Genomic DNA, 27,543 nt, shown 5'->3' with positions numbered 1-27,543 from the left:
GGCTGCGCTCGGGCACTGAGGAAGCGAGAGGCAGAAACCCAGATGTTTGTCCCGGGCCCCGTCATGACTCAGGTGGTTGGCTCCAAATTAAGGGCTGTGGGGTCTTAGGAGCAGAACCCCACTCACGCTAACTCAAGTCAAATGGGCTAATGAAAACATAAAGGGAGATTGTAAGGAACTCAGAGATGGAAAACACAGGTGAGCCTGATGGGGCCTGGTGCTGGGAATGGCCAAGCTGCCCTTTGTCTCTTTCCCTCTCCCCTGGGGGCCCCGGTGTTACCCTTTTCCTCACCTCCGGAAGTCTGCTGTGTTCTCTTGAGTCCCTCTCTCTCTCTCTCTCTCTCTCTTTTTTTTTTTTAAAAGATTTTATTTATTTATTTATTTGACAGAGAGAGATCACAAGTAGGCAGAGGGGCAGGCAGAGTCGAGAAAGGGGGAAGTGGGCTCCCTGCTGAGCAGAGACCCTGAGGCAGGGCTCAATCCCAGGACCCTGAGATCATGACCTGAACTGAAGGCAGAGGCTTAACCCACTGAGCCACCCAGGTGCCCTCAACTCCCTCTTTTGAGTCTGTTTCTGCTCGTCTGTGCCCTGCATCCCCTTTGACACCTGCACTCTGGGACCAGCTCCCAGGTCCAGCTCCCCAGTGACTCTGTGGTTCCTCGCTAGCCCCGTTCTGAATTCCCAGGACGCGTGGCTGATGCCTGGCCTGGTTCCAGGGCAGCCTCTTGGGCCGGAGACCCTGCATGGCGTGGCCCCTATCTGGGCTCTGAGCAGAGGTGGCCGCCATACCCTTTTTGTCTTTCCAAGCTTTGTTCACACTGTCCAGTCTGTAAAAGGAGGGGGTGGTCTTGGATTTCAGTCCCCCGTCCGGGGTCTCCCCGGTCCCGATTAACCTGGATGCGGCCGCTGTTTGTCTTCTCCCCAGGAAGCAATGCCTGCGTATCCAGGCCGTGCAGCCTGCTGTGCTTGCCCAAGGCCAACAATAGTAAAAGCTGCAGGTGTCCGGAGGGCGTGGCCAGCAGCGTCCTCCCATCCGGGGACCTGATGTGTGAGTGCCCTCAAGGCTACCAGCGGGAGAACGACACCTGCCTCAAAGAAGGTGGGTCCTAGTCATCTTTTCTGCCCGCTGGCCTCCCCCACTTCTTCCCTCCCCTCTCCCAGCGCTCTCTGTTCCCCTCTCTGTTCCCTGTGGGTTTGGGTGATTGAAATGCCCTCGGTAAAAATCAAATCCGCTAGATCCTTTAAGACACATCCTGGTCCGGGTTCTGAGGCCTGTGTTCCTCAGTCCTCATCGGGAACAGCCCTGCATGGTTTGTATAAACAATAACTGTGCTTTTGGTTTTCCTGTCAGATGACACAGGCCTTCCTTGATGTCCCCTTTTTGTCTCCTCACCCATCCCTTGTCCTTGCTTCCTGTAAGTTGGGACCAAGCCCGACTTGGAGAAAGGACTGGTGGGACTGTATAGGCTTTTCGAGGCTCATGCAGTGGTTCTCCCTCACCCCCCACCCCTGCCAGCCTGGAAACGTCCAGAACATTGGGAACAATGTTATGGACTCTGAGGCTTCACCTCACGCTGTGACCAAGTGGCCATAGCAGCCTCATCCACTCTTCCTTTGGATTTAAATACATGGATTCTAAAATTTTTCCTCAGAACCTGTCTTGATCTTTCTTTCCTGTCTGATTTATGTTCCCAGCCTGGCATTACTGTGAATGAGGTGAACCTCTGGAAGAAGGGCCCTGCCAGGAAGCACCCACATCCCTGCCTTTTTTTTTTTTTTTTAATTCTCACAGTTATATTGGCTTTGGAACCAATATATTGGCTTTCGCAACCTCCCTCCTCACAGAAGCCTCTTAGTCCTAGGGGGTGGGCACACAAAGGAGCCCTATGGTCCCTTTTCCTATGAGAAATACACATGGAGAAAGGCTTACCCTTCCTTTCGTAGACACAGGAGAGTCTCTTTCAGGCTCCAGACACCATCTTAAAGCTGTTCATAAAGAAAAAGTGTTAACAATTAAGTTAGAGAACAGCTTTTTAATATTTTCTTTCAGAATGCTCTTGGTGACCCAAACAAGAGGCCAGCCTTCATGTGTTCTTGTCTTGGTTTACTAAACAATGCATTTTTTTTTCCTGTGTGTCATGAGTGGAATAAGGTCCTCAGAGTATTATGTATCCTTTGTCATCTACTTGGCTGAAAAATGGAATATATGTGGATATAATGGTTGTATATACAAAAATACATATAGGTACAGATCTGTGGAACATGTATGTTTTCGTACTGTGTAGATAGAGCCCCTTAAGCAGTTCCTTGTATAATTAGTGTTTTATGACGGCGATGTTTGGTATCGACCCATTGGACCCAACTGGCACCATTGCCGTTATCACCATTATAAACACCCCCAACACCGATCCAGCTGGCCTCTTGTCCTTTAATTATAATTGAGAGAGGAAGGGAGGAGGTCTCTGTCGTACGCTCCCATGCGCAGGTGTGCTAGGCACCATTTTCCTCTTTACCACGTAAGGCATGGTATTTGAGGAAGAGAAATGGAAACTCAGTGAGAAGTGAAAGTCTCGCGCTCTGGCTGTAAGAATAATATGGGTCTCTTCCCCCACCCCCCCGTCGCCCCCCGTGCCCACCCCCGCTGTCCAGAGAACACCTGTCTCCGGAACCAGTATCGTTGCAGCAATGGGAACTGTATCAACAGCATTTGGTGGTGTGACTTTGACAATGACTGCGGTGACATGAGCGACGAGAGAAACTGCCGTGAGTCTTCCTGGCTCGGCCGGGCTTTCGGGACGGGGCGCACAGACTGTGCTCGGAAGGCTGGCCAGCCAGCTCCGCCCAGGTTGGGGGGGCCTGCAGCCTGTGGTGCCCACCAGTGACCAGTGATGCCCATGCCGGCTGATGGGGCTCAGAGACCAGAGAAGACACGTAGATAATAGGTTGTTATTGAAAACCCAGCCCCACCAGTAAGGGAACTGCTCGTTCCAGAGGGTTGAGCGGTCAGCATCTCCCAGCTGGAACTGAGCTGACTGCGGAGTCGGGCAGTCTGGGCTCTCATTGTGGCTTTACCACCGTGACAAAGGTGGTGACCAGGTGACATCCCTTGGTCTGTAAATTCAGCCTTTTCAGAGATGGGAAGCAACTTTCATTCCTGTATGCCATCCAGTCAGCAGCTCTTGGCTCCCCGTCTCCAGAGAGACGGTTCTCCCTGACTGAGGATGCCTCGTCAGGCCTGAAATGTGGGGACGTTGATCTGTGCACATGGAAACATCATCTTGGGCTGTGTGCTTTCTGAGGGGCATTACCGAGGCACGGGTTTAAAGACAAATAACTACTTATAATGAGTAGACTTATTTACTGCAAGGTTTTAATTTTTGATAGCTTTGACATTATCTTCCAAGGAGGCGCTTGGCCCTCGGACCGTGAGTAGTACGTTCCTACATTCATCCTCAGCAAGTAGTTGTTGAGGACTCCCTTGGGCTAGACTCTGTGCGTGGCCTGGGGTACCGGGTGATCAGTCGAACACGGAGTTGACTCCGTAGGGGAGTCGGGAGAGTGGAGACGTGGTTACGGTAGAGCTGTAATGGGGAGGTGCCCTATGCATCGGGGAAGAGCACACAACTCAGACTCGGGTTGGTATTTATGGGGAACCCTGAAAGGTGAGCAGGGCTGAACCAAGCAGAGGTGGAGGGAGCATGGTTGTTGGCAGGAGAACAGCAGGTGTGAAAGCCCAGAGGTCAGAGCGTGTGCGGCATGGTTAGGAAGCTGGTGTGGCTCATTGTTGACGTGACTATGGAAGCTGTGGGGCAGGGGGCAGACGGGCTCGTGACGGGGCCCAGGGCAGCAAGTGCCTGTGGGCTTTCTTCAGAAGAGCCGTTGGGAACCGCTGAAATAGCATGATAAGATTTTTGTCTTTGGAAAGATAAGCTGTGGGCAGAAGGCACTGGATGGGAGGAAGACCAGAAGCAGGGAAGCCAGAAACCACTGTGAGGGCTTCTCTTGCAAATATTTTCCCACTGGAAAGCCAGAAGCTCATTTACCCCTTTGGGCTTTGAGAAGAGTGGGTGATGCCTGGCTCTGGGGAGGACATATGTCGGCAGCCGTCTGTGGGGTCTGTGCCTGGTTCCCACGCCCTACTCCCCCCGCCCCCCCGCCCCCCGCCAGAAAGCAAGCTTAGCAGTCGACTCCCTGAACTCGCCTGGTCCCAGCAAACCTCTGTGCTGGCCTTGTTGGTGCTTGGGACGTTATTTAACTAACACTTTCTTAATCATTTCTCCTTGGTTTCCGTGGAGCAGGGAGATGAGCTCACTACTGAATGGTAGAGCTAGAGAAGCGTTAGACTCTCTCTGTTTTCTTCTCTGCCAAAAGAACATTGATACAACCTTCTCTACCTACCAGGGTCTCAGGAGAGGGCGATATTTGTGGGGGAAGAGCCAAAGTTCCTTAAAAACAATAAATATCAACAACGCTGGACCCGAGCCTGGAAAGGACTTTCTTACATAATGGGGTGGGAGAGGAGATGCTTCTTAGAATTAAGATTGCTGTGAAGATTGTCCAGACATGATTAGCCTTAGTGGAAGCAGACAGATTTAAACTAGATGACCTTGTGTCCGATCGACGGGGATTCCATGCAGGGGCTTTGGGTTCCACTAGGTGACAAGCTGAGATCTTGTACCAGTTCAGTGTTCTGAGAGAGAGAGCTCCCTCCATCTTCAGGAGGGACGCCCTCTCCCCGCATCCCCTAGCCCTGGAGCTCAGTGCCAGCTTCACAGTCTTCCACACACCGTTCACAATCCTCCTCTGGGTCAAGTGTGCAGCTGGCACTGACCTCCTCGTGGTCTGGTGTCAGCGTCTGCTGGGATCGACCTTCCCCGGGACCATGGGACCGTGGAACTTGCTTGCTGCTCTGCTCTCTCTCTATTCATCCCACTTGGCAGGGGGGAGGTGGTGAGGTGGGGTGCAGGGGTCACAACGTGGAGCTGGGAACCGGAGAGGGTGCCTGACTGTGCTTGCATGAGTGGCTCCCTTATCGAGGAGGATGAGAGTTGTGGTTATCCTGATGGTGGAGCCGCCCCTGGGCAGGGCTGCAGGGAAGGGACAGGCTGCTACAGGGTGCCGCTGCTGTCTGGGCAGCTAATCGCAGCATCCCCATCAGCTTCAGGGGAGGAGAAGGGGAGTGGCGACCGGGGAGCCGGGGAGGGCTGTTGTCAGCTCATCTCCCTCCCGCGCGCACAGACTCCTGCGTTGGGAACTTGTCAGGCGCTCTGGGTTTTGACGGGAAGCCCCTGCAGCCTTGTCATTTTTGTATTCATCCTCTGCCTCCCACCATGAGCTCAATTACAGAGAAGAAATGGAGCCTCAAATAAGAGCCGCTGGGATGTCTAACTGTATAGCGTTGCCCTTGGCTTTTTATTTCCTGGCACACCGCTGCTCCCCCACCCCCGGATCCTGTTCTGTCATGTTGTACCTCATGTGTCAGCCGCTCCTGAGCGCAGCCTTCCTCCCCAAAGCCTCGCCTCGAGGTTCTTTTGCTGGGCTCTAGGGGTTGTGCTCCCCCCTAACCCCAGATGATTTCCGTTTAGAAGGAGAAGGATGTGTGTCTCTACTCATTCTGGTGCAGGAGGGCAGAGGAAGGACAAGGAGGAGACATGACATTGGTTTGGAGCTATTCCGTTTTGCAGCCCATGTCATGGCTCTGGTCCCAAACCGATTTGCTTATTTACGTTCATAATACTGCCTCGGCGTAGGTGTTCTGTTATCTCCGTTTTACAGTAGAGAAAACAGAGGCGCTCATCAGTTAGGTTACATAAGTTATAGAATTGAGATCCGTATTTAGTCTTTCTGTCATCACAGCACTTGGCCACCTGACCTTAACCTCCTCCTGCTGTGCAGGAAGCAGGCCCGAGGGGGTTCAAGTTAATTGCTTGAGGGAGAGGCAGAGCCAGGATCTGAAACCCAGTCCTGCCTGACGACAGGGCCCAGGTGCCTGCTGCAGAATTCTTGCCCGACACTTCCTGTGTCATCAATATGAGGAGCACATGGGACTGGGCTTCTCCGTGGTCGTTGTCTAGACGAAGGTGTCTTTGCTGCTGACTTAGAGGCCGTACGAGGTGATCCAGCCCATCAGTCTCTCTCCCAGCTGAGGGCAGTTTCTCACCCTCCCAGCCCGCTGCCCATCTGGAAGCTGTCTTGCCCTTCTCTCCCTTGCTTGTAAATGTCAGGTTCTCACGGGACTGATTTTTTTTTTTTTTTTTTTTTGTGGTCTGTTGCTCTAATTCAGGTCTGCTTCCTTCTCTGTTTCAATTCGTTTTCCACGGGGGTGGGGGAGGCGGTGTTGGCCAGGGAATAAATTGTCCCTCACGAGTATGTTGTCTCTTCCCTTGTAGCGACTACCGTCTGTGATCTGGACACCCAGTTCCGCTGCCAGGAGTCTGGGACCTGCATCCCACTCTCCTACAAATGTGACCTTGAGGACGACTGTGGCGACAACAGCGATGAAAGTCACTGTGGTAAGGGGACATGATGTCCAGGAACCCCACTCCTGAGTGGAGCAGCACCCTTGCTCATGGGGCTTTTGTGCGCTGCAGATGGAGGCTTTCTGGAAGTGTCCTGGTTTTTTTTTCTTTCTTTCTTTCTTTGAGGGAGAGAATGCACTTGTGTGCGCAGGTGGTGGGGGGAGGGGAGACGCAGGAGAGGGGAGGGGCAGAGGGAGAGAGAGAACACACGAGAATCCTAAGTAGGTTCCTTGCTGAGCACAGAGCCCAAAGCAGGGCTCCATCCCAGGACCCCGATATCATGATCTGAACCGAAACCAGTAGTTGGACGCTTAACCCACAGCCACCCAGTCGCCCCCATCAGGGTTTCTGATACCCAGCTGTGTGACCATGATGAGATAGGGAGATTTCTGACTAAATACAGACAGTTAATAACAGCTCTATGCGGCACAGACTTGGCCCATGTCTGGGTGGCTATGAGATTAGCCTCCTGAAGACACAGATTTATACCTTTGCGAACGTTGTGTTTTTTGTTTTTTAAACCAGTCTAATTCAGTAAACTGTTGGAAGCCAGCAGATGGTACAAACATTGTTTGAACATCTGTTTTCTGAATGGAAATTTTTATGTTTAGAAAAATAGTGTGTTGGAATTGCCAGGAGTGATTGGGGTTCTCTAGCTCAGCCCTCTTGATTTCCAATTAAATGACTGAGGGGACTTACTCAAGGTGACACTCTTGGTTTGTGTCAGGATATGGACCCGGAGCCTGTGGTTCCCCCCTCCTCGCTGCCGCACCTGGCCCTGTCCAGTGCGGAAGGCCTGTTGTCAGGAGTGGCTCTGGTACCACACTCAGTGTTGCTGGCCGTCCAAGGAGGAAACCTCCTGCGGTGCTCGCAGCGCACCAGACCGAAGGAGTCCTGACTGAGAAGGGGAAGTGAGAACAGGGCCAGACGCCAACCCAGACAGCGTGATGAGTTCGTGGCTCTCCCTGCCCACCCACGGGTCAGGTTGCGCACCTTCCGTGCACATGTTTACGGAAGGGACCTGCCTTTTCCCCAGCAGGTCGTTTGACCCCAGGGACTGAAATGAGGGGGGCAAGGGAAATGCCCTTTGGCTGGCTCTTAGAGGAATTTTGTGTGTATGGGGGTCCCCTCATTCTCCCTCATCTTTGTAAAGATAGAAAGTTCTGGAAGGGAGTCTTTGGGATTCAGTGCTGTTTTCTCTGCGTTCCTCCCATTCCCTCCTTAGCTCCTGCACAGGGTTGAAGGGCACAGCTTCGTAGGAAGGAGAGTCCAGCATCAGATTCCTTGTTCACAGTCTGTTTGTGCTAATATCTCCCAAATCCATCCCAGGGTCTCAGTCCCGGATATCCTCAGAGCCAGGTCCTCATAAGTCTCCAGACTGTTTCCCCACCAATATCTGAATTTCCAACTTCACCATCAACCCAAACGACTCAACTCGGAGAGCCACCCTGGGCTCCAGGCTTGGCTACCCCTTTTACAGTTCCATTTGACTGAGATTCCCAGGGTCTAGGAAGATGTTGCCGGTGGAGCCCACTTGCAGGTCTTGGGCAGGCTGCGTGGCTTCATTTGCCTCAGGACCCCACCTTTCTAGAGAGAGCCAGCCAGCCAGCGTCCCTGGAGCTCTGCCCGCAGAAGGGCCCCAGTTTCCTCTATGTTGGGAGCTCAGCACTTATCTTCACTTTCCCCAATCTGAGCATCTCAAACTGATCGGCTCCCTTGTTCTCATAACTTCTTTTCTGAAACCACAGGCTCTGTCTCTAGAAGCTTCTGTTTCTTGAGAATTGTTGAGGATTCTACTTTCTGGGTAACTGGAGCATTGCCTCCTAACCTTCCCCTTGTAGCAAGCTTAGACAGTATTTGTGAAGTGCCCTGAGGTGCATGGATAATGCTGTTTGTGGCCTGGAGGCAGCCAATGGCAAGGATGTGAGGGTGTCAGGGGCACCTGGATAGCTCAGTCGGTTCAGCGTCTGACACTCTTGATTTCAGCTCAGGCTGTGATCTTGGGGTCCTGGGATCAAGCCCTGCATCGAGCTCCACGTTCAGCCTGGAGTCTACTTGAGATTTTCCCTCTCCCTCTATCTTCACCCTCTCCCTCTGCTGGCACTCTCTGGCTCTCAAATAAATAAATAAATAAATAAATAAACTCTTTAAAAAAATGTGAGGGTGTCGGTATCTCAGCCCACCTGGAGTCTGTCCTCGATAGGCTGGCGCCCCCGGTTACGATCCACGCTGTCTCTGGATAATTAGTGATGGATAATGCATGCATCTCTGGCCCTTAGGGACGCCGACACCTGAGCTCGGTTTGAGATGGGTTTCTGAGTAAGCATTTGTCCTCCCAGCTCTGTGTTTGTGCTCCCTCCCGCAGAAATGCACCAGTGCCAGAGTGACGAGTACAGCTGCAGCTCTGGGATGTGCATCCGCTCGTCCTGGGTGTGCGATGGGGACAACGACTGCAGGGACTGGTCTGATGAAGCCAACTGTACCGGTCAGTATTTTCTGCTCTCCCTTCATAGCACCTGTGTGTGTTTGTGTGTGTGTATGTGTGTGTGTGCTGCTTAGCCCGGCAGCCCTACGCAATCGTAGAGCCGAGGCTCTAAGAAATAGACCCCTTTAGCCATTTCTTAGCTAGCCATTTCAGCTAGCCATCAGCCAGCTGCATGTGGTTTACACAGCTATTTCTCTGAGTTCATTTTCGTTTTGAAGTGACCTTCTATGACCTTCAGGAGTAAATGGATCTCAAATGCCATATCATCCCACAGGATGATCTGTGATGTTACCCAGTTTTATCCCCTTATGAACTTAACCTAAACTTGCCCCCCTTGTCCTTTCTGGGGCAGTCTCAGTGTCTGCACCTCCGCTTCTCGAAGGACTTCGGGAAGAGGCTTCTCTCCAAATGGCCTGCAGGTGGAAGAAAAGCCAGGGTCCATAAAGGAACTGCTGTCAGCCCAGGAACCACGGAGTGCTGTTTGGAAATGTTGGGCCTGGGTGGGTAATTGGTTAATAAATTAGAGGGGTGCACTTGGGCATTTCAGTTTAGTAAATTGCAAAATGATTGAACACCTTGTTAGCATAACCACATTAGTCAGTTGTGTGTGTTTCAGCAGCATGTGCTGCTCCTCTGGGATGAATTTTCAACTCCTGTCTGTGGGAGGGTTTGTCCAAGATTCCTGATTTTCTCTCCGATTTTTATCTTATTTATTTATTTTTTTGACAGGGCTGTCTGGGGAAAATGTAAAGTGCTTGCGCCTCCCCTGTTCCCTTTTTCCAGTGACTGTTCTTCCAGATCTATTAAAGACGATTTTCCTTCCCCATCATCTCAAAATAATTGGCGGTCAGCTGTGAGCTTCTTAGGATATGTGGCGTGTCCCCTCCTTTCCTGATCTGATCACCCAAGTCACCTGCAAAGCCAGAGAAGATCAGTCCAGGTCAGCAGACTTCCTGTTGGCCTCCGCTCGCGTGTATGGTCTTTGTTCTTCTCTGTCCTGCTTTTGGTTTTCTGGGGACTGAGTTTTCTTTATTCCCTTCTCCCCACCTCCCTGCATGGATTTTGAGCTTAAACATTTTGATTTCTGTTCTTTCAGCAGTTACGCTCAAGACACCCTGTGTGTCTTTGTGTGGTAACGTTGCCCTCCCCTAGACCTGCAGGGACTTGAGAACAGACTCCAAAAATACTTTGTATTTTAGCTGTACATTTTAAGAACACTAACATTCATCACTGTTATTATATTTTATTAACCATTTACCTTTACTTCTTGTACCTGACATCTCCCTCCCGGGTCCATCTTTCTCTGTTTCTTGCAACAGGAGTCCATGAATAGTAAGCTCTTTCAAGATTTTGTTTCCATAAACGTGTCTTTATTTCGCTCTCAATCCTGAATTTCGATGGATCTGGGTTTCTCGGTTTGTAGTAATTTTCCTTTAAATGTTTTTTTTTCAAAGATTTTATTTTAAAGATTTTATTTATTGGACAGATAGAGATCACAAGTAGGCAGAGAGGCAGGCAGAGAGAGAGGAGGAAGCAGGCTCCTCGCTGAGCAGAGAGCCCGATGTGGGGCTCGATCCCAGGACCCTGAGATCATGACCCCAGCTGAAGGCAGAGGCTTTAACCCATTGAGCCACCCAGGCGCCCTGCCTTTAAATGTTCTGATGGAACTATTCTCTTTCCTTCCGGCCTCTTCTGTGTTGATTTGAATTCTCCCGGCAGGTGATCTTGTTCAATCAATCGTTTTCTCCCCAGGTATCTGTTTGTTTGTTCTCGTTAGGCGTTTTGACTTCCTTCAGCGAAATGATCTTTATTCAGCCTGCTCGAGTCTTGTTTTCTTTCTAGAGGCTGAAGATTTGTTTTTCACCAATTCTGGGGAATCACAGACAGGCTCTTTTCAACTCTATTTGCTATTTTCTCTGGTCTCGTCTTCAGGTGGCTTACTCTCAGGGGTCTGTCGGGCTGGGTCCTTCTGTCATTCATGCTTCCTGGTTTTGTATTTGCCACCTCTTCATGAGGCTGTGCTCGCATCTGAGTTACTTCCTCAGTCTTCTCTTCCAGTTCAACAATTCTCTTTCTAGCTGAATCTAATGGGCTGTTCCACACATCCCCTGAGCTATGCTTATTTCCACGACTATATTTTTTGTATCCAGAATTTCCATCTGGTTCTTTTTCAAAGTCTGCCTTTTATTTTTCAAGGCCCCTTCTTTATGCTTTATGTTATTCCTTCTGTGTCATTCATCCTTCAGGTTGAATCGATAGTTGCATTTTCTCTCTGCCCATTTGCTTCTTCATGGTCCAGCCCTTGGAAATGAACGTGGTAGCGCTTTCTTACCATGTGAATTCATTCATCTCTTCTGTCCCACTTGTATTTGGTTAATGCTTCTGATCAAGTTTTCCAGAGGGTCTTGTTGAGTCAAGGAAGATCTGTCCCAGTCAGAGAGTTAGGTGTAGGATAATGGCCTCTATTAGAAACCCGACCCTCTAATTTCATGGTCATTTACCCCATTAGCCCATCCAGTTACAATGATTACTGCCACATGGAGGATTCTTATTTTTCTCCCCCCATTCTTTAGTCTGTATTAAAGTCCGTCTCTTCCCTCTTTGTAATTAAAAGAAAAAGGTGGTAATTGAACATGTATTACGGTAATTAAGACACTCCATGTCAGAGAGCTAGTAAGTTACTCAGAAGATGGGAAAATTCAGGAAAAGAGACTGTTAAGAATCCCATTCATAACAGGCCACTTAAATGAAATTTTACCAAACTGATTAGTCTTTCTGAGCTCAGCTTCGGTGATAGATATTTGGAGATCTCAGATGTGCCTCCCAGAATGGTCATTTGGAAACTCCATCAGCACTCCGAAATTGTTTTCAATTAAAAGGGAAAGGCATAAGCTGAATAATAACAAGTAGCTCACCGGGGTAGTGAGTTTAGGCGACAGTATATTTTATGAACATGAGCAAGGCTTTGCTGAGGAGTATTTTCAAGGGCGGTCAGACTTGTAAAACCAATAGGTCAGAAGTCTTCCAGGCAGTGGCTGTTACTAGTACAAAAACTCACGTACCGTGCAACATACCCATAGTCCTCTTATCAGAGATAGAAGTATATTTTAAAAAGATGTTTAGTGGATTCCAAGTGCCAAAGGTTGTAAAATATCGAAACTTCCTCTAGACCTGTTTGCACGCTACACCTATAGCCTTGATCTTCAGAGAGATGAGAAGACAGCAGGTAATGGACCACCACTTGTTTTAAAGTGGTTTGAAAAATCACTTTCTTTGCATTTCAGACTGCTGCACAAAATAGCCTCAAATTCAGTAGAAATTCTAGAGGGCATTGGAAGCCAATTTTGCTAATCCTTGAGTAACAATTGCCAACCATCTTGATCACATTAAATAACTGTAGTATGCACTCAGTAACCCACTTTTGTTGGTTCTGCCTCGTCTGTTGCAAAGACATCCTGTTCACACAGTTAAGCTAACAGCCCATCCCTCTTGGTTGTATTATTTTATGTCAGTGGTAAACAAGGCCAGACCTGGCTTCCATTCAGCCACGAGCAGACACAAACAGCTTTCTGTTTTAGCAGAGGAAGGGGAAATCCGACGGACAGTAGTGCTGGTTGGATTTGAAACAGTTACTCTGTGTTTGAACTAGTCTTTCACCAGGGTTTTGAGACGTTTCTAAAGGACTTCCAGGTGGCCTCAGCCCATGTATGCAAAGAAGGCTGTCGGTTTGTAACAATGGCACTGTTTCACTTGTGTCTTTTTCTTCTAACGATTGTAGCAGACACCATATGTCGTAAGCTGGGGGACGTCCCTCCCGACGGTCGAGAGAGTTAGATAAGGCGAGGAGGTTCTGGGACCTTCCTGTGTGAGTTTGGATAAGTCTTCCGTGCTCTCTGGATCTGAGGTTTTCCACATTTCAAATTGGGTCATTTATTGAGAATTATAAGATCACAGCCTGTCCGAGCTTACAAGGGTCCTTATATGTCAATATAGATCATGAAATTGAGGCCCCCAAAGAGTAGCTGGACCAGGTCTAGAGCAGGTCTCTGGGGCCCACACCACCTCTCCTTGTCGCACAGAATCTGGATGAGTGAGTGGGTTGATGAGAGAAGATAAACCTGCAAGACAGAGCAGACCAGGAGCCACACAGGCTTTGGACTTAGAGGGGGCCAGCGTCCTTATTTAATTATCTTTGCAAATGTGGGCAAGTTTCTTAATCTCTCTAAAGCCTATTTCTTTTTTTTTTTTTTCATTTTTTAAAAAACTGATTTTCTTTATTTGAGAGAGAGTGTGAGAGAGAACACAAGAGTAGGGGGAGAGGCAGAGGGAGAAGCAGGCTCCCCACTGAGCAGAGAGCCTCACTTGGGGCTCGATCCCAGGACTCTGAGATCACGCCCTGAGCCCAGGGCAGACGCTTCACCAACGGAGCCACCCCGGCGCCCCTCTAAGGCTATTTCTTATCTGTGAATGGGGACTAACCCTCACGTCGTAGGTGGTGGCGAAACATGAATGATTCTTTTTAAACCTATGTGTCTAAGCTTGTGTAACTTCACAGACTCACACAGTCAAGGGATTTCCTTGATCAGGAGGCTGTACTCTGCTGCCCTCAGGGCAACCCAGGTGCCTAGCTCCTGGCCAGGGAGGAACTCTGGCACTCCAGGCTTTCCCGCCCGTATCACCCAGCGCCGTCTCTCTCTGGTCAGCTCCTTGGCAGTTGGTGGGGGAGCGGGGTGAGGGCGGCATTGACTCTTTCTCTCCTCTCTCTTGCTGACAGCCATCTATCACACCTGCGAGGCCTCCAACTTCCAGTGCCACAACGGACACTGTATCCCCCAGCGGTGGGCATGCGACGGTGACATGGATTGCCAGGATGGTTCCGATGAGGACCCAGTGAACTGTGGTAAATGCCCTTGCTTTGGCCTCTTCCGGGGGCATCCCTCGTATCTGCCGTCCCAGAAGACAGGCAGCAGATGGGCCGGGGATTGGGGTACTGTTCTCCTGCGCCCGGGTCCACGCAGACAACCAGAGGTGCCCTCACGGTTCTCTGTGGCTCTGCTATAGGGTGTCGAGGGGGTGTGTAGTGTTGTCCTCACTGGCAGGCAGGCTGTCGTGCCTCATTGCCTTTCCCTAACAACTTTGAAACGAAGAAACGGAAACCAGTTCACGCACCCAGAGTGCTAAACGCCGTCACCACCTACAGATATGACCAGGGTTCCGTGGAAATTAACCAACTATTTCTGTATCAGTGGCATGTGTTATGACTCAGAGTCCTCTGTCACGGTCCTGTGGGAAAATGGCTCACCGCCCCAAAGGCAGGACTCTTTCAGCATAACCGATTTCAGAGAGAACTCTGAGGTGGTCATTTACCTTCACAAAGTAGCTGCCACACAAACACGATTTGTAAAATTCTGCTTTATGCCAAATATCTTTAGGGTCCTCTCTCGTTACCCCTTTTCTCTAACGTCTGTAGGAAGAGAATCCTCGTGTTTCTCCTCTGCTCGCTTAGTACTTCCAACACTTTGTGGCCACCGTGTGTTTTCCACACCACGTAATCCTTCAGCACCAGCTGGGGGTCCTCCAGCTAACGCAGTCCTTACGCCATCTTCCTTGGATGGCGTCTCTCTCACAGGAGGAGGGCGCGGTCCCCAGCACTGTTCCCAACTCACATGCTGGTCACCAACCTCGAGTTGTCACCCGTCCCTCTGACTGACCACCTGTACATCCAGGTCCCCTTTCTTGGGTTCAGTGATTTACTAGAATGTCTCACAGAACTTAGGGAAACACGTCTCCTCGTTTGTTAGAAAAGGATGTGGTAGAGGATAGAATGAACGTTCCTATGGAGGAGATGGGTAGGGCAAGGTATGGGGAGGCATTGTGGGGCTTCCGTGCCTTCTCCAGACCTGCCGCTCTCCCAGCATCTCTGAGGTCAACAACCTGGAGGCTCTCTGAGCCCCAAACTTTTAAGATTTTTATAGTGACTTTATCGCCTGGCTCTGGCTGATCATTACCCCAGTCTCCATCCCTCGCCCCTTCCTGGAGGATCCGGGGTGGGGTTCAAAGTTCCAAGCCTCTAATCATGGCATGACTTTTCTGGTGACCAGCCCCTATCCAAAAGCTGTGCAGGAGTCCACCCAGATTTGCCCCATTAGAACATGAGACACTTCTGTCTCCTACAGAATGACAAGGGTTTCAAGAGCTCTGTGCCAGTAGCCAGGGTCAGAGACCGGTATGTATTTCCTGTTACTTACACCGTATTTCCAGATCTTCGTGGGATTGTAGGCTTTGTCAGCATGTTGTACACCCTATTGCTCTCATGTCAGCGTCTTAAAGATGTTTGCCTCAATCTCTGTTTTTCTAGACTCAGCATTTTCATGGCAGACACATCTTACTTCGTTTTTCTCTGGCTCACGTAGTTGCTTCCTGGTCAGGCATTTGAGTGTTTTTAGTTTTATGCTATCATGCGTCGTCAAATTAATCCATTTCTTTGGAAACAAAGGCTTATATTTCCTTGACGATCCTTCCTAGGACATGTTCCTCAGTATGGCATTGCTGGGTCAGCGGTCCTGATGGACCTCAGTGATTCTCATGAAGTGTCCCCAGACTGCGTGTCCAAGCAGTGATACCCAAAGTGTCTCTACCAGTAGCGTCGTGTCTGTTTCCCCAAGTCTCCCTTGAGCTCGCATTTTATTTTTTTAGCTGTTTCCACTGATTAAATGAACAGGAGTTTGTCTCGTATAATTTTAATTTTATACTTTTTTTTAAAAAGCTGTTATTCTTAGAGACATTAGATATTTCCCCAACTCAGGTACTCATTTACTATTTTCTGTTTGATGTCCTTTGAGTAATTTCCTCTTCCATGATGACTTTTTATGGGGTGAAAACACATTTTCTTGCTGTTAGGGTCCGTGATCAAAGGGACGAGACTGATATAAAGCGAAAATCAAACAAAGCTTTATTTCACGCCAAGCATCAAAAATCAAACTGACCGGTCAGGGCTGTCTCTTACGAAAAGACGACGACGATGATTCCGGCAAGGTCACTCCCAAGAAGGCCGCTCCGGACGAGGCTGCTCCGCAAATGAGGCCGCTCCCCGGTTGGAGCCGCTCCCAAGAAGAGGCCACTCCCAAGAAGGCCGCTGCTGGTGAGGTCGCTCCCTGGACAGGGCTGCTCCCAAGAAGAGGCCACTCTGGAGGAAGCCGCTCCCGGACGAGGCGGCTCCCAATGACAAAGAGGCGATGACGACAGCGACAATGACAAGGACAACAACACAGTTGACACAGACTCTGCTCCCCATGACGCCACTCTGACAAGGCTGCTCTGGCGAGGCCGCTCCCCAGACAAGGCTGCTCCAGCGAGGCCGCTCTGGAGGAAGCCTCTTCCCTGATGGTGCTGCTCCCGCAGGGCCGCTCACGGAGGAGGCCTCTTCCCAGACGAAGCCACTCCCCGGAATGACACAGCTGCGGCGAGGCAGCGGCTCAGGGTTCCCGGCGAGATTGCTGCCGTCTAGGCCGTTCCCTGCGGCGCCGCTGCCGAGGGTCGCGGTGTGTGGGTGGGGCCGCTGGCGTCGGGGCCGCTGGTGTCTCAGGGCCGCAGGCGTCTGGGAGCTGCAGGTGTCTCGGGGCCGCTGGCGTCTTGGGACTGCTGGCGTCTGGACCGCTGGCGGCTCGGGGCTGCTGGCGGCAGGGCCGCAGGTGGCTCGGGGCTGCCGGCGGCCGAACTGCTGGTGTCTGGACCGCCGGCGGCTCGGGGCCGCCGGCGGTGCTTATAGCTCTTACAAGAGCTGTTACAGCTCTTCTTTTGCTCCTGCCGACTCTTCTTCTGCTTCTTCTTCTTCCTTCTTCCCCTGACAGCTCTCCTTCTCCCTTTGACGGCCTCGCAGACCAACCTTTATGGGGGTGGTTGAGCCCCGCCCCTACACAGGCAGCCAATTGAATCCCAATTCACCCTAGTGGATATACGCGCGCCCCACCGATTGGACGTCTCCACCCGGCCTGCCCCGCCCCTACATCCGGGGTCCACAAGCTAGTTCCTCTAGGGGAGGGGCAGGCCCTTACACTTGCCTTATAGCTGACCCTTCTGGAACCATTCTCCTGAGAGTTGGGTTCTCAGTGGCCATGCCTGACCTGCTAGAATTTACTTTGAAGCCTGACGTCGGGCAGTAGCTCTGCATTCAGGAGGAAGGGTTACCTCAGGCTAAGAATTGTCCACTAAGTGCGAACCCTGAGATTCTCAAGATTTCTAGGATGGGCTTTCTCCAAAAGGGCTTTGGTTTAGCGTTCCTGAAGAATTAAGATGGTGCTCTATGAAGGCTTTAATAGACCAGGATGTATAATCAGGATTCATATCCCCCCTCCTTTTTTTTTTTTTTTAAATCACTGAAACTTTTCTTAAAAATATGTACTCATGAGTATATAACACATTTTCATGGTTCAAAATGGAAAAAAAGTATCAGGAGGGGTATAGTAAACATTTTTCTCCCCATCTGGCAAATTCTGACCCTGTTCCACATAGGAAATTATGGTTGTATACCCTTTTGGGTATATTTTTGGGATACCCTTTTGGGATATTTTTGTGCGTATGTGCAAACTTAAATGTACTGTGTATTCTTGTTCTCTCTCCTTTTTTTTTAAAGATTTTATTTATTTATTTGACAGAGATCACAAGTAGGCAGAGAGGCAGGGAGAGAGAGAGAAGAGGAAGCAGGCTCCCCGCTGAGCAGAGAGCCCAATGTGGGGCTTGATCCCAGGACCCTGGGATCCCGACCTGAGCCGAAAGCAGAGGCTTTAACCCACTGAGCCACCCAGGCGCCCCTTCTTGTTGTCTTTTATACAAATAGTCTGCTATGCATGTTTTTTGTACCTTTTTTTTTTTTCATACAACTGTGTACGCAGGACACATTTTTTACAGAGCGCTTCCTCAGTGCCTTTATGACTGTCCCCGTGTTCCGTGTACAATAAGGCATTACAGAGTTCCTGTGGGTGGACACGTGGATGGTTTTCCATGCGTTACAAAGAGCATTGCAGCGAACAACCTTGTATTTATGTTACTTTTCACTTGTGCGGGTAGGCTACACGTTTATGATGGCATTGCTGGGCTCCGTGTGCACATGTCGGTACCTGTGGCCATGGGTACCAGTCCCCCACCTTCCTTAGGGGTGGTGCAGCTTTCTACCCAAACGACGCAGGTGAGGGGCTGCCTGTTTCCTCTCCGTCATCTTCTCCCCTTGTCGAATTGCATTTCAGAGAAGAAGTGCAATGGATTCCGCTGCCCGAATGGCACGTGCATCCCGTCCAGCAAGCACTGCGACGGCCTGCGGGATTGCTCGGATGGCGCGGACGAGCAGCACTGCGGTGAGCCCTCTCCCTTCCCCGGGGAAGCACATATATTGGACTGAATTGTTGCATTTCCTCAGTGCGTGCTGGTGGTTAACTTTTTTTTTTTTCTAAGATTTTATTTATTTATTTGACAGAGAGAGAGATTACAAGTAGGCTTAGGGTCAGGCATGTTGGAGTGAGGATCAGGCTTCCCACTGAGCAGAGAGCCCGATGTGGGGCTCAATCCCATGACCCTGAGATCACGACCTGAGCTGAAGGCAGACAACCCACTGAGTCACCCAGGCGCCCCACTGGTGGTTCGGTTTTAACCAGAGCTCATGCAGGACTCTGAGAGGCTAATGGTGGCAGGGCACCGTGGTTTGGGGGAAGAGGAGCAGGGGTGCTGCTGGGGAGGTAGCGGTGGGGGTGGGGGGTTAGCAGTGGGGTCATAGCTTGGTGAACGCTGTTGTTCAGTCGCAGTACGTTCCAGTAGTCGACCCATCGTTTTAAACTGAACACTTTCTTCTCCTACTTCATTGGTGTTATTAGTGTTGCTGGGGTAACGTTTTTGGCTAGGTGATTCTTTTATCCCAGTTTCCTCTAGACTCACAGAGGTTGTCTTGGGTCAGTGGTGCTCCTCTGTGAGTCTACAGTGATTGGATTCCCCCTCCCCACCCCCAGATCTGGATGTAATCCATCTGGAGCGTGGCCTGGGCGCTGGGATGTTTTTTTAAGGGCTGCAGGGGATGGTGATGGACAGCCCTGCTTGAGAGCCGCGGTCACGACGCAGGGGTCGGCAGGCTGGCCTGTGGGGGAATCCCTGCCTGCCTGGGTGTACGCTGTTCTAGGGCGTGAAGTTTTCTTTAAATACGGTCATGACCTGTTTACGGGTCATCTCAGACCGCTTGCACGCGAGAGCGGCCGTGGGGTGTAGTCGGTAGCAGAGACCGTAGGACTCGCACACCCTGGAGAATCTGCTCCCTAGTCGTGTCAGTCACCGTTCTCTAGAGTAGTAGAACCCATAGGATGTGTGTACTCTAGGGAGAGATTTATTTTCAGGAATCCGTTCTTGCAGTGATGAGGGCTCGCAAGTCCAAATCTTCAGAGCAGGCTGGCAGACTGGAGACCCAGGGGCAGGCTGATGTCGCAGTTTGAGTCCAAAGGCCATCTTCTGGCCGTGTCCTAGATGGCCTTTTGTCTGTGCCTGTGTGCCTTGGGTCTCTTCCTTGAAGGACCTGATCATGTTGGATCACGGCCCCCCGATGACCTCATTTAACCTTCATTACCTCTTTAAAGGCCCTGTCTCCAAATACAGTTACCCTGGGGGTTAGGGCCTTAACATGAATTTTTAGGGATACGATTCAGTCCCCAGCTCTTGTCCTTTATAGAAAAAGTAGTAGAGAGCCAGTATTCTGTGACGAGTGATTGAGATCGTGAGCACTGACGGCAGGCGGGTCTGGTTGTCAGTTTTGGTTGGCTCTGCTCCCGTGAGCTGGGTATTCTTGGATACTCAATGCTGCCATCCGCTCTGTTCTCACTGTGACAGTGGAACAGCAAAATCCCTCATACCCTCATCTCAAGAGTTCAGTGATGAACTTCCGGGTCAGGCGCTGCCGCTCAGGGCTCAGCACACAGCATGTGCCCAGTGAATGGTGGCTACCAGGGCACCTTTGCTCAGAGCTCGCGAGTCCCCTCCCCCCCCCCTCCAAGTCCCAGGTGCTCACGGCCTTCTCCCGGCCCCCAACCCCTTTCAGAGCCCCTGTGCACGCGCTTCATGGACTTCGTGTGCAAAAACCGCCAGCAATGCCTGTTCCACTCCATGGTGTGTGATGGGATCGTCCAGTGTCGCGACGGCTCCGACGAGGACGCGGCGTTCGCAGGATGCTGTGAGTGGGGTGGGGAGGGGCCGGAGGCCTCGGCGACACTGTGAACGGCTGGGCCGCTCTGCTTCAGGGGTCTTGCTTGACCATCTAGTCCGGCCCTTTCTGAGAAAGACTTACCTTTGTTGCTTCAGAATTACTGCTCTTTGGTGGTTGGTGTCCATATAAGGGGAAGGTGTGGAAGGACCAGGGTCTTGGCCCAGATAGCCCCTTCTCCGACTGGCCTTTCCCATGCACCCGTCCCTCTACAGTGCCCTTGCCTGGCTGCGGGGTTCTTCCCAGCACTGGTGACCACTTGGCACACCATGCATTTAGTGGATCGCCTGTCTCTCCTGGCTGGAATGTGACTTCATGAGAGCAGGGCCTTTGTCTCGTGCTCTGCTGTAGCCCTGCTTCTAAAACGGCCCTGCCTGTGGTAGCGACTCGTACTGGTCTGCTTGGGCCGCCATCACCAAATACTGCAGCCCAAGTGGCTAAAACAACAGAAATGCCTTTTCCTGCAGTTCTGGAGACCACAAGCTTGAGGTCAAGATGTCGGCACCATCTGTTCTTTTGTGTTCCCCGTCCTTGGCTTGCTGATGGCTGCCTTCTTTCTCCCTCAGTGTCCCCTCTGTGCCTGTCCATGTCTTGCTTTCCTTTTCTTATAAGGACACCAGTCCTATTGGATTAGGGCCCACCCTAATGACCTCATTGAACTCAATCACCTCTTTGAAGACCCTGTTTCCAAATACAGTCACCTTCTGAGCTACGGGGGGTTAGGATTTCAACTGGTTTTTACCATCAGGGAACCCTGTAGCCGGCCTGTCTGTTGGTGGAGGACAGTTTGCTTTTTCCTCTTGTTTCTAAGCAGTGTCCCACGTTGAGCTCTTCAGTATGGCAGTAACCTGGAATTTACGGATGCTTGTTCCTTATCTAGCCCAAGACCCCGAGTTCCACAAGGTCTGTGATGAATTCAGTTTCCAGTGCCAGAATGGAGTGTGCATCAGCTTGATTTGGAAATGCGACGGCATGGATGACTGCGGTGACTACTCCGATGAAGCCAGCTGTGGTAAGATCTTGGCTCTTTGGCCTCTTGTCCCTAATCTCCGGGTCACAGTGACTGACACCTGTGGTTAAGGAGGCCGTTCTCAGCCCCACTCCTGTGCAGCCTCGGCCTTCTCCTTCCTCAGCGCTGGTTCCTGCTAGCTCTCGAACTCTGTGTAAGGAGTTGAGTCTTGAGGCTGCAGCCTGCCTCTAGTCGGTGTTGGGGGTGTTTATGCTGGTTCCTTTTCTTCCCCCCGTCGGGAAGTTCGCGTGATGTCTAAGAAATATGGAAGAGGAATTACGGTAAATCTTTTGGAGAGTGCTTCCCTCTCCTCCCCTAAAAGTTACAGATTTCACAGCTTTACGGAGTCATTGTCCCCGTTGGGTTAGAGTCTGTAGTCCCATCAGTCCTTTGGTAAAGGTCAAAATGAAAAAGTTGGGTATTATTTGTAAGAACCAGAAGCTTGGCTCAGAGACGCACTGAGTTGGGATCCGGGAAGACGGGCTTGGGTCCAGGAAGCCGCCTTCCCCAGATCTGGTAGGATTGTGCAGGCTGCCCCGGGACTTGGGCCTTGAGGAGGCTGTGTCTGTCTGGTTGGCATGTATGTTCACGCTGGTGCAGGGCAAACTGACTGATGGTGTGGTTCATCTCCCCAGAAAACCCCACAGAAGCCCCGAACTGCTCCCGCTACTTCCAGTTCCAGTGTGAGAATGGCCACTGCATCCCCAACAGGTGGAAATGTGACAGGGAGAACGACTGTGGCGACTGGTCTGATGAGAGGGACTGCGGAGGTGAGGGGTCCTGGGTTAGCCTGTCACCAGGACACGCCAGCACACGGGGCTCCCTTTCCGCCCAGAATTGAATTTGGTCTCCTTGGTGCCGGGCTAATTCAGAGATTTGGGGGACATAACTCTGAGTTCTTTTCTACCCCCTCCCACTTCAAAGCAGCGTGGTTGGTTTCTCCTGTTCCGAGGGGCCCGCATGCCATATTTTGTAGGCCACGGTGAGTACTCTGGAAAGCGGCAACTCCAGGCGTGGCCTGCAGACCAGCAGCGTCCACATCTGCTTGGGGCTTGTAAGAAATGCAGTTTCCGAACCCCACCCCAGGCCCCCCTTCTGAGTCAGAATCTGCCTTGTATCAGATTTCTAGGTGATACGGGCGCCGTGTTGCCCCCGAGGAGCACGGGTGTGGGCCGCATGCTCATTACTTTCCTTTTGGGTGTTCTCCTCTCTCAACTAGGTCTTAGGGGAGCTGCTGTGGGGTTGTAACCAGCACAGTGCGTAGCCTCCGTGGGAGTTCTCCCATCTACCCTGCCCGTTGAGTCACCTTCCTTCCATCAGCCTGCAAAAGTATCGAGCTCCTGTTGAGCCCCTGCAAAAGCAAACTCATTCAAATGTTAGCCCAAATCAGAGAATAGGGGTTAGGCAAATCTGCTCCAAAAAAGGGAGGAGGTTGCTGTCTATTCTGAGACCCCATTATAAATGATTTTTCGATGAGCTGCTATTCCGAATCGTGCCTGGCGCTGGCCTCCCCGGGGCAGGGGCAGCTCAAACGGGAAGTCCATGCTAAGTCTGGGACACATTTCGGTCTGAGATTGAGCGTCTTGTAATACTTGGCGTGTTGTTGTTTGCTTGTGTTTTGCTCAGATTCACATATTCTTCCGTCGCCCACTCCCGGGCCCTCCACGTGTCTCCCCAATTACTACCGCTGCAGCAGCGGGGCGTGTGTGATGGACAGCTGGGTGTGCGACGGGTACCGGGATTGCGCAGACGGCTCGGATGAGGAAGCCTGCCCCTCGCCTGGTGAGTGCTGGCCCTCCCGCTCCCGTGGCACCTGCCTTTGTGGAGCAAACCTTCCAGGGGGACGCCCTGGGCACAGCGGGGCCACGCTCAGTGCACCCCCTGCCTTCTGGGACCCTGTGCTCTGTGGCCCCGGGCTGCTGCTCACCCCCAGAGCTGGGAGACCTGGGGCACTCAGAGCTGCAGGGTCGCCTCTCCTCTAACTGCCTTCTCATCTTCCTGCACGAAAAGGTCAGCCGCCCTGCTTTCCACCCTGGCTGTGGCTGGGCCACCTTTGCTTCCTTCTCCGCAGGAAATTACGATGGGAATTATAGGGGAAGTGTTTGGCAGTGTGTTAAACTCTCAAGGGGGAGAGCCTGATTTTCCTGCCGGCTGGTTGGCGGCCGTCCTGCTAAAGGAGGGTAGGCACTGCCATCTAGTGGCCAGACCCAGAAAGGCATCTGATGGCATGGGCTGTAACCATGTTGCCCCAGGCAGGAGTCAACCCAGAGACCCCGACTAGTGCCTTCCCTTAACTGTAGGCAGAACAGAAGTAAGGGTGCTGAGTCCTTTCCTGAGCGGGATTCTGTTTCAGATGCGCTTAGAGTAAGAGAGGAGACAGTTGTTCTCTATACTTTGCAGATCCTTTTCCTAGCAAATTTCTAGGCCAGCGATCATTTTCCTCCTTTAAAACAAATTCATCCCGTTGCTTCACTGTGTGAAATCATCAGTGGTTTTCTCTTGTCCAGAAGAGACATCCCAACCCTTGAGTCCTGTTTTCAGGGTCCTTCCTTACCTGCCGTTACTTGGCATATCTGCCAAGCCGGGCTGCTCATCCTGTCTGGACAGACCTGCTTCTTCTCCGTTGATACTCCCTCAGCAAAGTTTCTGTCTTATCAGAGATCTCCATCCTCCTTGACTTTGCCCTCCCACTTGCCCCCCTCTGTGAATCCCACTGTCCATCGCAGCAGACAGAAGCATGGATTTTGTAGCTAAAAGAGACCTTGATATGTCACCAGTGTTTATCAAAGTACGGAACAGAGACCACCATAATGGAATCCCTTGGGGGTGTTTGTGAGAATTACAGAATTAGGATTTCTGCGTGGAGCTCAGGAGCTCGCCGTGTGACTGCTGGGTTCACTGGAGTTTGAGAGTCTCCTGCTTGTCCTCCCAAGCCGACCACCACGGAACGTTCACGGAGTCCTGTCATTGGCACGGATCTTTTTTTTTTTTTTTTTAAGAATTTTTATTTATTTATTTGACAGAGAGAGAGAGATCACAAGTAGGCAGAGAGGCAGGCAGAGAGAGAGGAGGAAGCAGGCTCCCCGCTGAGCAGAGAGCCCGATGCGGGACTCGATCCCAGGACCCTAAGATCATGACCTGAGCCGAAGGCAGAGGCTTAACCCACTGAGCCACCCAGGCGCCCCATGATCTCTTTCACAGTCTCATACCTACCTGTTGTCCTTTGGATTCTTCACTGCGATCTGCCATGTGCTGCTGCCTGATCATCTCAAGCCTGGGAATCTTTGTTTTCCAAGCGGTTATGCGGACCTCATATTTTGGGATCATGCCACACACTACTTTGAATCCCCCACTGTACTTATTACAGTAATAGGCACATAGTGTCCTATAAATGCTTCTCAAATTAAAACAAATTATAAAGAAAATTGTTACATCTCTATCCTTGGCCCCCTAAGACCACCTGTCTGTTTAGTGATTGGATTCTCCTCTGAAAATTGCCTTTGGGTTGTTAAGCCTTCTGAGCAGGGTATTAACACGCTCTAGCAAATTCTACTTAATGCAGAGAGCAGATTCCTATTTCCATCTTTCCTTCAGCTTCTGTGATTCCTTTTGTATGTATGTCACCAGTGCAAATTAACTTGGGTTGTTTCCAGCTCTCGGATCTGGTTTCTGCACTGCGAGTCTCCTAACTGGTCTCTGGGCCTTGTGCCTCTCCCCTTTACAGTTTACCTTCTGAGAGGCCGCATACGGATGCATGATCATGCCTTCCCCAGTCTGGAACCTTCTGGCGGCCCCCTTAGTGTGTAAGCATCAGTGCTGTGATGTGCCTTGTCTTGGCTTTCTCACCTCATTTTTTACCACTTTTCCCCATGTACCCTGTTTCAGCAGAGGGGTTCTAGGCGTAGGAGATGTCCCTTGGAAATTCTGGTTAAATCCCAGATTTCTCTACCTCATCCTTCCTTTCCCTCTCTCCCTCTCTCTCTTTTTAATCCCAATTTTTGGTAGATCACATTTTCCAGAAGGTTCCCTGGGAAAGAGAATGTAGGGAGCATCGTTGAGGTCTTGCTTTTCTGAAAGTGGTTTTCTTCTGTCTTCAGATGTGAGTGATAGTTGTTGATCTGGGTTTGGAATTCTAGGTTGTCGATAATTCTCCTTCAGAATTTTGAAGGCGTTACTCCACTGTCAACCAAGCAGCTTCTCTTTCTTCCTGGAACTCTCATCATTCATACATTAGATCCACTGCTGCGGTCCTGTCACCTTTGTATTTTTTAATTGATTTCTTTTTTTTCCCCCTCTATTTCCTGGAAGATTCAGCTCTATCTTCCAGCTCTGCTCCCGAGTTTTCCATTACAGTTACCGTGGTTTTAATTTTAGGAGCTTTGACTTTCCAGTACTCTTCTTTTTTCATGGCATCCTGTCCTTTTTTCATGCAGAAATAATATTCCTCTGAGCATATCAAGGATATTTATGTTCAAGGTTTTCTTCTTACAGAGTCTCTATTTCCTCCAGATGTTCTTTTTTGCAGGGAAAGGGTCTGTGCTCGTTGCTGTCTTTCACGTCAAAGGTTTTCCCCAGATAATCCTGGGTTGCTTGCTTGTGTTTAAGGGTGGGGACAAAAACACAAGAGATTGTGCCCACGGGTAGGTGTGTCAGCTTTGAGTTTCATGGTCAGGCTGGTTGCTGGGGAACTTGATCTGGTTTGCCTGAGGATTTGTTCCCTAGGCTGCTCAGTTTCCCTAGAGAAGATTTTTACAATCCCCTGCCTAAGGAATAAAGGTGTCCTTGCCAGAGCTTAGGAGGATGGGGATCAGGATCCTCCCATTTAGCGATCTGTGGGTTTAACCCCTTCTCTTCAGTATGGCATTCTTGCTGGTCACTGGGCCCGTCTAACCAGCCCTTCTTATCCTCCATGTAGCAAGCTTCCAGGCTTCAGTAGGGGTGATGTCTGGGGCGACCGTCGTGTGGGGGGCGGGTAGGAGTGAAGCACATAGGGAATCTTCTGCTGCTCAAACACTCTTCGGTCTGTTCCCTTCCTGCCTTTCTCCCTCTTTTCTGCCAGTTCACAGATACCATTTTCCAGCTTTTTGAAGATTCTCTGATACTGATTTTACAGGTTCTTTGCTTTTTGACGTGACGGGATGGGGTCCAGCCTCTTCTGATCCCTACTTACCCCTGTCTGTGTCCCAGCTTCCAAAATCAGACAGCTGTGTCCGGTCGATCCACCTTCCCTACCCAGAGCTCACAGTGGCCTCCAGGCCCTGTCGCCGTTCCAAGAGTGCTGTGGCCCCATCACCATTCCAACAGCGCTGTGATTTCCCAAATTTCCCCACTGCATTGAGTTGGTTGCTCCTGCTGACCAGCCCCCTCACTACTCAAAAGTGAACTTTCAAAACCTTTTCTTCCAGCAAATGTCACGGCTGCCTCTGTTCCCACTCACCATGGGCACTGTGACCGATTTGAATTCGAATGTCGCCAACCAAAGAAGTGTATCCCAAACTGGAAACGCTGTGATGGCCACCAAGATTGCCAAGATGGCCAGGATGAGGCCAACTGTCGTGAGTAATTTCCGATCACTGCTCAGGGAGGATTTCTGGAGAACAGGAGAAGACCCCATTACTCCTGCTTTGTTTCTCATAATAACCTTGGGACTTGGGGATTATCTCCATTTTAGAGATGGGAAAATCAGCTTCAGAGATCACCTTTTCAGTGTCAGCCCGGGATATTTATTTAGTAGTTGTTTTTTGTTTTTCCTTGTTTTTGTTTGTTTGTTTTTGTTTTGTTTTTGCACAAGGTTGTGATCTTATCATCATGCCACATTCAAAGTTCTTATCGTGGAATACTCTGAAATAACAGAGGGAAATGAGAGAGTAGGGTAAAATTCAGATGGACCTTTGGGACCTCAGAATAACAGGGCAGATCGATCCCACATTTCCCAAACTCATAGTAGGAACATTTCAGCCAAATAAGTAACTGCACAGTAAGACGAACACTGAACATAATTAACAGAGGAAATGAAATAGGATCCTCCTCCTGGGTGAGATTAATTGGCATTCTTTTTTTTTTTTAATTATTTATTTTTTTTTTAATTTTTAATTTTATTTTTTATAAATATATAATATATTTTTATCCCCAGGGGTACAGGTCTGTGAATCGACAGGTTTACACACTTCACAGCACTCACCATAGCACATACCCTCCCCAATGTCCATAATCCCACCCTCCCCTCCCAACTCCCCTCCCCCCATTAACCCTCAGTTTGTTTTGTGAGATTAAGAGTCACTTATGGTTTGTCTCCCTCCC

At 50.5% G+C, this 27,543-nt stretch overlaps 1 protein-coding gene across 4 annotated transcripts in view; it reads left to right on the top strand.

Moving 5' to 3' along the window:
• The window catches only part of LOC111153957 (sortilin related receptor 1), a 160,341-nt gene that overhangs the window by 102,203 nt on the left and 30,595 nt on the right, over nt 1-27,543 (top strand). For all 4 annotated transcript variants that reach the window (XM_022513310.1, XM_022513308.1, XM_022513309.1 and 1 more), the window contains exons 22-32: nt 927-1,100; nt 2,651-2,764; nt 6,391-6,513; nt 8,885-9,004; nt 13,779-13,904; nt 18,247-18,354; nt 20,073-20,204; nt 21,115-21,246; nt 21,879-22,013; nt 22,870-23,025; nt 26,649-26,798. In XM_022513310.1, coding sequence (XP_022369018.1) covers nt 927-1,100; nt 2,651-2,764; nt 6,391-6,513; nt 8,885-9,004; nt 13,779-13,904; nt 18,247-18,354; nt 20,073-20,204; nt 21,115-21,246; nt 21,879-22,013; nt 22,870-23,025; nt 26,649-26,798 — 1,470 coding nt within the window. The remainder of the gene's footprint in view (nt 1-926; nt 1,101-2,650; nt 2,765-6,390; nt 6,514-8,884; nt 9,005-13,778; nt 13,905-18,246; nt 18,355-20,072; nt 20,205-21,114; nt 21,247-21,878; nt 22,014-22,869; nt 23,026-26,648; nt 26,799-27,543) is intronic.

The sequence above is a fragment of the Enhydra lutris genome, unplaced genomic scaffold (genome assembly GCF_002288905.1).
Source record: "Enhydra lutris kenyoni isolate GAN:26980312 unplaced genomic scaffold, ASM228890v2 scaffoldscaffold34, whole genome shotgun sequence".
Lineage (NCBI taxonomy): Eukaryota > Metazoa > Chordata > Mammalia > Carnivora > Mustelidae > Enhydra > Enhydra lutris.
The sequence above is the reverse complement of the archived record's forward strand: the minus strand, read 5'-3'. Positions and strand labels throughout refer to the sequence as shown.